Source organism: Muscardinus avellanarius, assembly GCF_963383645.1.
Source record: "Muscardinus avellanarius genome assembly, chromosome: 1".
NCBI lineage: Eukaryota > Metazoa > Chordata > Mammalia > Rodentia > Gliridae > Muscardinus > Muscardinus avellanarius.
The window spans coordinates 45,633-58,249 of record NC_137786.1 but is presented as its reverse complement, the minus strand read 5'-3'; the positions used below and the strand labels follow the sequence as shown (position 1 = coordinate 58,249).

At 45.3% G+C, this 12,617-nt stretch overlaps 2 protein-coding genes across 2 annotated transcripts in view; one reads left to right on the top strand and one right to left on the bottom strand.

The window, feature by feature from the left end:
* The window catches only part of SDHA (succinate dehydrogenase complex flavoprotein subunit A), a gene marked incomplete at both ends in the record, with an annotated part of 34,517 nt that extends 31,430 nt beyond the window's left edge, over nucleotides 1-3,087 (bottom strand). The window contains one exon of the mRNA XM_080712192.1: nucleotides 3,025-3,087. Within this exon, the coding sequence (XP_080568318.1) occupies nucleotides 3,025-3,087 (63 nt within the window). The remainder of the gene's footprint in view (nucleotides 1-3,024) is intronic.
* Nucleotides 3,088-6,758: 3,671 nt separating this feature from the next.
* CCDC127 (coiled-coil domain containing 127) lies at nucleotides 6,759-12,289 on the top strand (the record flags this gene model as incomplete). The annotated part of the gene is made up of 2 exons (XM_080706102.1): nucleotides 6,759-6,879; nucleotides 11,628-12,289. 2 exons carry the CDS (start codon nucleotides 6,759-6,761, stop codon nucleotides 12,287-12,289), a joined length of 783 nt encoding a protein of 260 aa, XP_080562228.1.
* Between the last annotated feature and the right edge of the window lie 328 nt (nucleotides 12,290-12,617).

The window sequence follows — 12,617 nt, the reverse complement described above, 5'->3', positions numbered from 1 at the left end:
ATCAGAATGGTTTCCATAGCTGGACAGGAAATTATCTATTCCTTTTCATTTATAAGGCTTCTATATTCACAGACTTCTCTCTACAACTATGTGTAATTTTCATTCTAAAATTTAAGGCTTCTGGGCATGGTGGTGCACGTTTGTAATCCCATTACTTGGGAGGCTGAAACAGGAGGATCATAGGTTCACAGCCAGCCTCAGCTACTTAGTGAGGCCCTCTGCAGCTAAGTGAGACCGTTTCAAAATAAAAGATAAAAAATAGGGCTGGGGGTATAGCTCAGAGGTTGAATGCTTCTGGGTTCAATAAAAAAATTAATGCTTATGATTTTCAAAATGAGACACATAAGAGACAGATAACACGGATGCAGAGCATGGGTTGAGGTAGGAGGCCTAGCTCTGGATGAGCACTGTCCCAAGTTCCAGAGCAACTTCACAGCACCCTCACTAACCCTACAGAAACTGAAGGTTGGGGATGCTGACTCCAGATCCTGTACTCCTCCCACCCCCATTCAAAGATCCTCAGGAAACATGTCTGAGAAATTCCAAATTAAGACTAAAATCTTGGCTATACAAAAAAAACAAAAAACAAACAAACAAACAAACAAAAAAAAAACAAATCACCGTTTTCAAATGAACCAGGAAAAATATCACACAATGCAGAAGTGAATGCCACTGGTGTTATAATGATCCCAAGCAGCAAAATAAACTATTATTATAATGGCCTAACTAGTGGTATTCCAGATACACCTTTAAAACATATTCATAACAATCCATTCATAGAACAGGTAATGTTCTAAATCCTAAAACAGTATTCTGTAGTCATTCTGAAGGATTTGAAAAATTTTATTGGAACTGAGTGGCTAATAAACAACGACTTTATGTTCTCGGTTTTATTCTTTCTCTTGATTAAACTGCTTTATGACAACATGTGAATTAGGTCAGTATGGGGTGGGGGTATGAAAAGATATCAAAAGCCTGGAGAACTGATAACTTCAAAGCAGCTGTCAATATAGAATGACTTGAAAATATCACAGGATTAAACAAAATGAAATAAAGGAAAATTTTCTGTGGACTTTACAGAAATTATCTTCAGTATCTATTTTCCAAATACATTTCTCAGTTGTCTATCAAAAATTTCTTTCGTTTTCTCCTAATTTGATTCTATTTATTTGTAAACTTTAGTTCTTCAGGAATAACCCAATCCTAAATGCCAATAAATATAGTGCTTGGGGGTCACAATTTCTGTATGAACTTTCTTATAAAGATAAAGGACTTCTTAAAAGTGTAAGCCCAAGCTGGATGCAGTGGTACATACCTGTAATCCTAAAACTTGAGAGAACTTCATATTGGAGGACAATGTGTGTGGTAATTTAATGAGACCTTGTTTCAAAATGGAAAATAAAAAGAGCTGGGGTTGTCACTCAGTGGTGGACCACCCCTGGGTCCAATCTCCATTATTACACACACACACACACACACACACACTGACAACAACAACAGCAGACAATACTCTGGGAGGCCTTTTTGCTACCTTTACATTCCCACCTTGTTTATGAGTTTCTAACCACAGGTCAGGCGTGAAGATTCAAGAAAAAAATGCAGTTAAAATGTTGGCAGATAACAGTTGACTCAACTAAGGTTGGATAAAGATCACTTTCAATAGGGTCACTAGGAAAGAAAAGGGTTATACAACCTGATCTCTTATGGTGCTTTGAACTTTATTCTCACTTTCGGCTAAAAGTTCAATGCCAGAATTCTTCTATTCCAGTCTGGATAAGACAGCACTGTTTGCTGTCTTAGACTGCATAACCATTGGGCACCAGCTTGGGGTGAGGATATACCACTCTACTCCAATCACAGGCTACTAGTCTGCCATTTCCTGTAAAATTCCCACCGACCAGGACTCTGCATTCTACAGTGTCTTAAGAACCCAAGAGGGGGGTGGAGAGTGTATTCAGTAAGCACCAACTACAACTATTAAAGTGTTTGAAATGCCTTATGGTGTTGAAGGGATGGCTATCATCTAATCTTCACGTTTAATTGAACATTTTTTAAAATATTTCTATTTCAAAATATAAAAACTGAAGAAAAAACTGAAGTCATAATTACATGCATAACACGTCAGTATTGTTGAATGCCTCGTCTCCTTTCTATAGGGACTTTCCTTTGTAATTAAATAAGACAAGTGGGTGGGCCAGTTCATTTTAAAGAACCAACATAATAAAATCATACAAATTTAGTTTCTTTAAATAAAATACCAGGGCCAAAAATAAATCAGTGTCAAGCCGCCTGATTGTTTACTCTTCAGATTCAATGGAAGTTAGCATGGGTAAATACAGTCCTAAGGTTATTAAAGCATTTAAAGAAATTTGAACATAAAAACTACCAGATTATCCACAGTAAAGATCATAGCCTTTTTACACTACGCAAAAGAATAATTAAAAAAAAAAAACCAAAGGTCGAAGCTGAGTACATCAGGGCTCAGGGATGGTAACTCCGACCCACATCCTCCCTCGGGGGGGGGGGGTTCTCCCAGAGCCCCGATGGACTCAAGGGAAAAGAAAGGGTTGTACGCCTCCCCTGGTCAGTGTACTGGAGTCTTGCCTGGTTTTCTAAAACGGTGTAGAGGCCGCCATACAAAATCTAACGGCTCCTAACTTGCAAGGTCTCGGTGTGGACAAGCACAGATATGCCTGCAGATCCCCCACGTCCAGCTTCCCACCGACCACCAGAGGCGGAGACGCCCGGCTCGCCCCCACCCACTGCCCAGTCCCGAGGCGACCTCCGTACAGCTCAGAAGGTGACCTTGGCAAACAAGACTCCAGGGCTAGACTGGACCGGGTCGCGTCCCCGGGCGACTAGGGTAGTTGTGACCTTCATCAGGACGTGGCAGGCTCCCGCCCGCAGAACCTTTCCAGTCCCATCTTGGCCCCAACGGAGGGTCGCGGGAGCTCCGCTTGCCCTCTGCTCTGCCCGCTGGGGACCGTCTCACCACACTCTCACCCTCTCGCAGTGTCGACTCACCGCCCGGACCAACATCAAGCGCCGTGAACGAAGCAGCCGCGACAAGGCCCCGACCCCAGCCATGTCTGTACTCTCCCGCCAGCCCCCTGCGCCGGACAGCGCTTGCGCACTAAGCTGTTCCCCGGGTCAGACGGGTTGGGGGATCCTGCGCCTGCGTATAAAGCTGCGCCCGGGTCGGAGAGGAAGATGTTCTGCGCCTGCGCATCAAGCGGCGCCCGCGCCTGCGCATCAAGCGGCGCCCGGGTCAAGAGCAATTGGGTGGGGGATCCTGCGCCTGCTCATCAAGCTGCGCCCGGGTTGAGAGGAATGGGTGGGGTATCCTGCGCGCCTGCGTATCAAGCTGCGCCCCAGGTGGCGGAGGGGGGGGTGCGGGGGAGGGGTATCCTGCGCCTGCGCACTGCGCGGCGCTCGGCCAGGGCTGTTTCCTGCGCAGAGCCGGCCCGCGCACAGCGGCGTTGCGGATGTGGCCGCCCGAGCGCTGCGGCTGCGGTAGGTCGTAAGGATTGGTAACCGGCGTGGTTGGGCCTTGCTTAGGACAGGGGTCGAGCACGGATATATTATTTTTTGGTTCTGAGGGTTTAACCCAGGGATATTCTGCCGCCAAGATACATCCCCTCCCTATTTTTAAATTTTTATTTTGAAATATGATCTCGCTATGTTGATGGAAGTCTATTTGCCGAGGCTGTCCTCGAACCTGCGATCTTCCCGTCTTAGTTTCTCAAGTACCGGGATTACCGTACTGCAACACCACGTCCGGCTGAGCACCGATGTTTTTATTTTTAAAGCCAGTCCTTGCCAGGACTAAGGGGGTCCGAAGATCCCGACGGCGAGGAATTGGGTCCAGAGGCAAAGGCCGCGGCCTCAGGAGAACCCCGCCCTGGGGCCCCGAGCCACCAGCATCGCAGGGCGGGAGGGGCCCTGGCAGTGCTGGGCGCACTGGCCCGGGCGGACCCCCGGGCGTTGCCCCCAGGACGGGGTCTGGGCAGTGGAGACCACCAGGCTTTCCCGCGGCGTCAGCTGCTGGGAAGCTCAGAACCCTTGCTTAAACGTTTCCTAGAATCATTGCTTGCAAGCCTTTTGCCAGCTTTGGGTTTAACCTCTGGTTCAGACAGTATTTTTATTTTTCAGTGTGGATACTTTTTTAAGGTAGCTGAAATATTTTGTAGTGACGTGCAAAATAAGTCACCAATCCTAAGTGATTGTGTTTCCTGCTCTTTCACTTAATGGTGGGTTACTAAAATCTTACTCTGTCCACAGTCCTTATGAGCATAATTGTGAATTGTTTACAAGGAACCATTCTCATTTTGTTTAGGTTACCAATTTTTGTTACCAATAAGGGCATAAGAAATATATTTGTGCATGATTTTGTCTTTAGAATTTATTTCCTCAGGCCATGTGCCCCGATGCAGACTGTTGTCGTGCAGAGAACAAACAGTGTTGGGCCCTTGTTGGTGGGTTCTGCATGCGTGGATTGATCCAGTTGCAGATCCAAAATATTTGGGGGAAAAATCATGTCTGTACTGAGCACGTACAGAGTTATTCTTCTTGTCATATTTCCTGAACAGGATAGGAGTGATCTAGAGATGACTTAAAGTGTCCCAGTAGGATGTGCATATGCAAGGAGTAATTCACTATTTGATATAAGGGACTTGAGCATCTGTGGGTTTTGGATCCTCTGAGGGTCCTGACATCAATCCTTCTTCTAAGTTAGGTTTCTCACCAATTTTTTTAAATTCTATGGTTAAAACCTCCTAGTACTAAGTTCTGAGCCATGTATGTATGTTGGGCATGTCTTTATTGCCTATTATAATTTTGTGTCCTCAGATATTAAACAAGTATATATTTAAAACCATATTAAAAATTTTCAAAACTTTAAATTCCTTGTTTCTTAAAAGCATTATGATTGAATATTTTGTGATCAGTGTATTTCTGGTAGCCACATAAAAAGCTGAAAGCTCTTGTGAGCACCTTGTAAAAATGCCCATCTAGCGTGGGTACTTAGTAAATTAGAATCATACTAGTATTAGCCCTGAACCTAATTTAGAGAGTATACGCCAAGCCTGAAGCAAGGACCTCTGCAGTTCTGGTGATGACCATATCAGGAGACTGAGAAAGCCTTAGCACTGCTGTCTTCCCTCCTAAGGCCCATCCCATTGTCTTATGTCTTCCTCAGTCTTTCTGCTCAGAGACACTTTCTTGTGATCTCTTCCTGTTATATAAATACTATTCATCTTTTTTTTTGCAGTACTGGGAATGGAACCCAGGGGCATTCTACCTCGGAGCTACACCCCCAGCCCTAGTTTTTAGTTGTTCTTATTTTTGAAACAGAATCTCAATTGAGTTGTGAAAGGCCTCCCTAAGTAGCTGAGATTGTCCATGAACCACGATCCTCTGGTCTCCACCTCCCGAATGCTGGGATTACAAGCATGCACCACTGCACCCTGCACTATTCATCCTTTAAAACCCAGATCACATGAAATATGAGCTCATATTTATTGAGTTGATTATATGTACTTTCTTCTTTTTGTTACTGGGATTGAAATCAGGCATTCTACCTCCCAGCTATATCCCTTGCCCTATTTTTTATTTTTATTTTGAAACAATGTCTCACAAGGTTGATGAAAGTTTCACTACTTGCTGAGGAACCTGCCATACTTAACCTCCTAAGTACTAGATTACCACCACAGTGATTATGTTTTTATATACAACTATATCAAGATTTTGCAGAGACAAAGCCAGTAAGAGACTGTGTGTGTGTGTGTGTGTGTGTGTGTGTGTGTGTGTACCCATATGTTCCTTAACAATGAAGATGTGTTCTGAAAAATGTACCCACAGGGGTTTTTGACCTGTGTGAACTATAGAGTGCACTTAAACAAGTCACGATGGCACTATCAATACCACTACCCTGTATGCATTCCATTGACTCCCAGAGTGTTATGGGAGTATGACTTTGTGTGTGTGTTTGTGCTTAGTCTTACATGTTATAGCTGTATACGTGTGTACCTGCACATACAATGTTTGATTTGTTCTAAGAAATTGTAACAATCTAGAGAGCTACTACATTGGCCTGTGCTTCAATTACTTGAGACATGGCTCTTTCCCCACTATGTTGTGAGGGGTCCCCCCCACCCCACCCCAGGAGCATCTTCCCTCTGAGCTATACTCGCAGCTCTGTTTTTTTTTTGTTTTGTTTTTTTTTTTTTTTTTTTTTTTTTTGGTGGTACTGGGGGTGGAACCCTGAGGCTTTCTACCTCTGGGCTATATTCCCAGACCTTTTTTTATATTTTATTTAGAAACAGGATCTCACTAAGTTGCTGAGAGCCTCACTAAGTAGCTGAGGCTGGCTTCGAACCCATGTGATCCTCCTGTCTCAGCCTCCCAAGTGCGGGGAATTACAAGCGTGTGCCACCACGCCCGGCCCCAGCTCTCTTTTATTTTTATTTTGAAATAGGGTCTTGCTAAGTTGATGAGTCTCACTACTTGCTGAGGCTATCCTTGAACCTGTAATCCTCCTGTCTCAGCCTCCCAAGTACTGGGATTATAGGTGTGTACCACCATGCCTGGCTGTGTTTCTTCATAAAATCCCATAGGGCTCCATGTTATGCAGCACAGTGAGAAATTTTTTTTTAATTAAAAAAAAAAAACATGATTCCCATAGGTGATATAACCATGACAGTTGTATTTTATTTCTTTTATAAAATTAATATTTGTTTCTTTCTTCAAGGTCTACCTCCATGAATAATTTAAATGATCCCCCAAATTGGAATATCCGGCCTGATTCCAGGGCGGATGGTGGAGATGGAAGCAGATGGAATTATGCCCTGTTGGTACCAATGCTGGGATTGGCAGCTTTTCGTAAGTCAAAATTTCCCTGACTTTGTGTTTTCTGGGCTAAAAGTTCAGAGCCATCATTGGGAGCAGCAGGGGACGGGTGCCAGTGGCCCTTGGGCAAATTACATAACATTTCTGAGCCTCAGTTACCCATTTCTGGGAGATGACTAACCCTATTCACATTCATACATTCTGAAGATTAAATAAAACAAATGTATTGAGAAGTGTTTGGGGTGGAGCTAGGCATTGTGGCGCATGCCTGTTCACCCAGCACTTGGGACAATGAAACAAGAGGATTGTATGTGAGGCCAGCCTCAGCAGCTCAGCAGGATCCTCAGTGACTTACTGAGACCCCGTTTTTGAAATAAAAATAAAAAAGGCAGCGAGTGGAGCTGAAGTAGAACACCCCTCAGCCTGGGTTCAGCCTCTAGTCCCACACACACAGAGGCAGCATTGGATGGCCTAGGTCTGAAGCTTCCTTTTATCGCTGCACTGTGGGGACTCCCTGCTGTAGTCCCCTCAGGACTGATGAGGGAAGACCGGGCCCGAAGAATGCCAGCCAGGGTGTATGTCTGACACTTGGGAGGCGCCGTTGGAGCCTGACCCAGGGTAGCTCTGCTTGGCCGGCCAGAAGCCCACCAGTTTGATGTCTGGCTTGCCTTTCCACCCATCATTAGTCACTGATGTGGAGGAGTTTGTTTCCTCACATTCTGGGATTCTGGTTGGAACTTAGTTAAGAATGTGTGAAATTTAATTGAAGAGAAGATTGCCTCTTTTTATGGTGCCCAGGATTGAGCCCAAGAACGTCCCCCTGAGCCCAGCCCTTTTTGTTTTTTATTTTGAAACAGGATACATTAAGTCGCTGAGGATCTCGTGAAGTTGCTGAGGCTGGCCTTGAACCTGCAGTTCTCCTGGCTCAGCCTCCCAAGTACTGGAATTGCAGGTGTATGTCATCCTGCCTAGCCTGTATGTAGTGATTTTTTTTTTTAATGCAGTGACTTTTGTTTGTTTATTTGGGCTTTTTTATTTTTTATTTTTTTGCAGGTCGGGGGATGGAACCCAGGGGCATTCAACCTCCGAGCTACACCTCCTGCCCTATATTTTATTCTTTATTTTGAAACTGGGCCTCACTGAGTTGCAAAGGGCCTCACTAAGTAGCTGAGGCTGTCCGCGAACTGCGATCCTCCATTCTCAGCCTCCCGAATGCTGGGATTACAAGCATGCGCCACCACGCCCGGCTGGGTTTTTTTATTTTGAAACAGGGACTAAGTTGCTGAGGCTGGCTTTGGACCTACAATCCTCCTGTCTCGGCCTCCCAACTATAGGGATTACTGGCGTGCGCCACCATGTTGGCTGTGCAGTGACTTTTTCCTTACCTGGACTTGCCAGATCAACGGGTTTGCCATAGAGGAAGGGAGGCTGACAGAACCAAATGGCATTGGCTCAAGCATCTGAGCGGTGCCTGATCTTGCTCCAGGCCCAGCCCTGAGTGTGCTGCTAAAGGCTTACCAGCCTTGGCCTTGCTCAGCTGACTTCCCACTCAGCAAGGAACCTGGAAGGCTTAAAATTCCATCTGTTGTTTCATAATTACTTGGTTTTGAGGCTGGGAGAAGCCCTTTTGTTTTTCAGTCAAAGACGTTATCCCCTATCCTTGTTTTTCATGAATGGGTGTTGAATTTTGTTAATTTTTTTAGGAGGAGATCCATTGCTGAGGGCAGCAGTTGATTGTTGATTGTGAGATTTTTCTTCCCTAGCCTAATCTGTTATATCTATTGATTTTTTAATGTTGAACCAGCCTTATATCTCTGGAACAATCCTTACGTGGTTATTGCTGTATAATTGTTTTTATATATTGTAGAATTATATTTGCTAACATTTGTGTGTGTGTGTGTGTGGTACTGAGGATTGAACCCATGGGCATTCTACCTCAGAGCTACACTCAGCCCAATTTTTTATTCTTTATTTTGACAATCTGAGTGTGTGTGTGTGTGTGTTACTGGGGATGAAACCCAGGGGCCTTCTACCTCCAGGCTACACTCCCAGACCTATTTTATATTTTTATTTGGAAGCAGGGTCTCAGTAAGGTCATGAGATCCTCACTAGTAGCTGAGGCTGGCTTTAAACCCCTGTGATCCTCCTGTCTCAGCCTCCCAAGTACTGGGATTACAAGCGTGCACCACCACGCCCAGTGACTTATTCTTTATTTTGAAACGGGGTCTAAGTTGCAGAGGGCCTCACCAAGTAGCTGATAATGACAGCTGGCCGTTTTGATCCTCCTGTCTCAGCCTTCCAGGCACGAGGATTATAAGCGTGTGCCACCATGCTGGCTTATTTGCCAGCATCTTATTGAGGATCTTTGCATCTGGGCTCAAAAGGGGTATGTTGAGTATCTCATCTCAGTCCTTTGTCAGGGTTCACTCTTCTCTACATCTCTTCTGTCATTCATTTAAAAGTTTAGTTAATTGTAATTTTCATTTCTAAAATTTGTGCTTGCTTCTTTATATTTCCTAGTGTTTTGCTTAGCCTTATTATTATGCTGACTATGTTAAAGTCTTTGTCAGACAATATTAACATCTCTCATCCTTGTATTATCATCTGTTGATTATTGTTTTTCATTCAGCTTTAGTTCCTACTGGTCCTTGGTATAATAAGTGATTTTCATTTGAAACCCAGATGTTTTGGGGATTATGTCCTGAGACACTGTTTTTGTATGTAAACCTGTTTTTTAGATTTTTTTGTTTGTTTGTTTGTTTGTTTTGGTGGTACTGGGGATGGAACCCAGAGGCTTTCTACCTCCGGGCTATACTCCCAGACCCATTTTATATTTTATTTGGAAACAGGGTCTCACTGAGTTGCTGAGAGCCTCACTAAGTAGCTGAGGCTGGCTTTGAACCTGTGCGATCCTCCTGTCTCAGCCTCCAAGCGTGCGCCACCATGCCCAGCTTTGTAAACCTGTTTTAGCTGGCTTTCCTGAACCATTCTCTGGTGGGGAGGGGTGGTGGCTTACTGCCAGGTGGGATGGAAGTCCATGCTCCCCACTTAACCACTGGCCCCGTGGACTAGCAGGGTTGGGTGGGAGTTCCAGCCCCAGGCCACCCTTGGCTGAGAGCAGGGGAGTGCCCTCACTGCCCCACATCTTGCTCTGGCCTCCATCAGTCCGGCCTTTGTGCCTATGGAGGTCACAGTTTTTGAGTTGGAGTTGTTAGCTGAATAGGACTAGAAGCTGGTTTGGGCTGGGGAAGGATGGGCTTGCTTTTATACCTAAAGAATTGAGGTGGTCACAGCATGGCTGAATGCAAATGGTTTTCAGACATACAGATATATTACTGTGGTGCAGACGTAGCTGCAGCATGGTTATATGTCACTGAAACGAACGGATTGGTAAGTTTGGGAGGCTGAAACAGGAGGGTCGCAGGTTTGCAGTCAGCCTCAGCAACTTAGTGAGCCCCTCCACAATTCAGTGAGACCCTGTTTCAAAATAAAAAATAAAATAGGACTTGAGATACAGCTTAAAAGTAGGTAGCCCCTATGTTCAATCTCAAGGACCACAAAGAAACAAAAGAATGCAATGGCCAGAACACCAGCTTCAGGGGCCTGCACATGTTAGAAAGAACCTTGAAGCTGGCTGGGGATGAGTTGTAGAGTGTAGGGTGCCAAAGAAAGCAGGAACAGAGGAAGAATGAAATTCATGGGAGAACCCAAAGCTGCTGCTCTTGGTGGCTTTGAGGCCTTGGGATTTGAAATGCCAAACAACTTTTGTTTTCTAGGAGTCAAATCCATGCTGCTTTTAAGAAGTACAGGCTGAACGTATCATTTTGAAAAGCTAGGATTCAGGTATCACTGCTCATGTTCATTAACTGCTTGCAGCAGTACAAGGTCAGAAGCTGGTGGGTGTCCTCACCACACGGCCTTCAGCTGCTGGTGGACACGTCAGGCTGCTGTTGTAAGTGGGATGGGAAGAGCTCATGACTCTCCAGACATGGGCAACTGCCAGCTGGCCGGCTCTGCACAGAAGGCAGCCAGCTGCTCCTGGGTGTGAGGTAGGGCAGGCAGTGGTCACCGGAACCCCCCGCCCCAGGCGCCTGTTGTGAGTTCAGTGTCTCCACTTTGGGGAAGGAGACCAGACCATGTCTTGAAGTTGACTTCCTCACTGTATTTTTATAGAACATAAGCAAACACTTTGGGCCTAAGCTAGGGGTAGTGGTGTATGCCTGTAATCCTAGTACTTGGGAGGTTGAGACAGGAGGATCACAGGTTCAAAGCCAGCCTCATCCTCAGTAATTTATCAGGGCCCTTGGCAACTTAGTGAGACCCTGTTTCAAAACAAAAAATAAAATAGGGCTAGCTCACAGGTAGAATGCTCGTGGGTTCAATCTCCAGTACCCACCATAAAAATTTTTAAATGATGCCTGGGCAAAGCTAAGCACGATTTCTACCCACATTAATGTTTTAAATATTGCTAGTATTCTGTGAAGCCCTGAAGCCAGAGCAGGTAAACAGCAAAGACAGCAGTGGTAGGTTTTCTTAGCCCTGGAAGCTAGATGCAGGGGTACTGCGTGTGCAGCCTTGTGTGCCCTGCCCTAGACTGATGTTAGGATGAGGGCTCTGCCTATTAGGTAGTTTCCCACAAAATGTCAACCTCTTGGTGGCTGTCAGGCCCAAGGCTTTTATTGAAATGCTGTCCTTGCTGCTTTATGTTTTCTTGAGTGAAGGTCATTGAACCTCAGCTGTGACTCTTCATTATGTGTCTTTTTATCCTCTACTCATGTCAGGTTGGATTTGGTCCAGGGAGTCCCAAAAAGAAATAGAGAGAGAAAGAGAAGCATACCGTCAGAAAACGGCTGCTTTCCAGCGGGATCTTGAAGCCAAGTACCACGCCACACTCTCAGAAAACCGGCGAGCAGTTGCTCAGCTGTCTTTGGAGCTTGAAAAAGAGCAAAACCGAACAATAAGTTATCGAGAAGCCCTTATCTCTCAGGGGCGTAAGTTGGTAGAGGAAAAGAAGCTTCTGGAGCAGGAACGGGCTCAGGTAATGCAAGAAAAGAGCCAGCTGCAGCCTTTGAGGAGTGCATATCTGAGCTGCTTAGAAGAGGAGGAAGACTGGCAGAAGCGAGCTCGGCTCCTGCTGAAGGAGGTAGGAGAGGCCCTCACAGAAAGGCAGAATATCTACTGCAGCCTGATTGTGCCCCGTCGCTCAAGGCTGGAGCTAGAGAAGAACTTGCTGGTGCGCGCAGCTGTCGACCCCGTGGCTGTGGACCTGGACATGGCACCTGGCTTGACTGACATATTTAAACATGATACCTACTGCGGTGATATCTGGAATACCAACAAACGCCAGAATGGGAGGATCATGTGGTTGTATCTCAAGTATTGGGAACTCGTTGTCGAACTGAAAAAGTTCAAGAGAATAGAAAAGGCCATACTAGAAAAGTGAGAGAATGAGACAGAGCTGAAGACCAGACAGTTGTTTGTATGGTGGTCTGCATCCTGGGTTCCCTGACCCTTTCTCTCCCTGCTGCCTGTGTCCACCCCACCTTCAGTGAGCAGTGCAGTGAGGCTTCAGTGCATAGAGGTTATATTGTACTCTAGCTATGAAGGATTCAGTTTCTCTGAAGCATTTTTTGAGCTGCTAATATTTAGCAGAACAGTATAACTTCATATTTTAGCTCTAGGGTAAAAATTGTTTTCAAAAGGTAAAATACAGTATTGATCCTCACCATAAGTACTTTTTTGTGTTTTTGTTTTATGAGATGGGTCTCGAT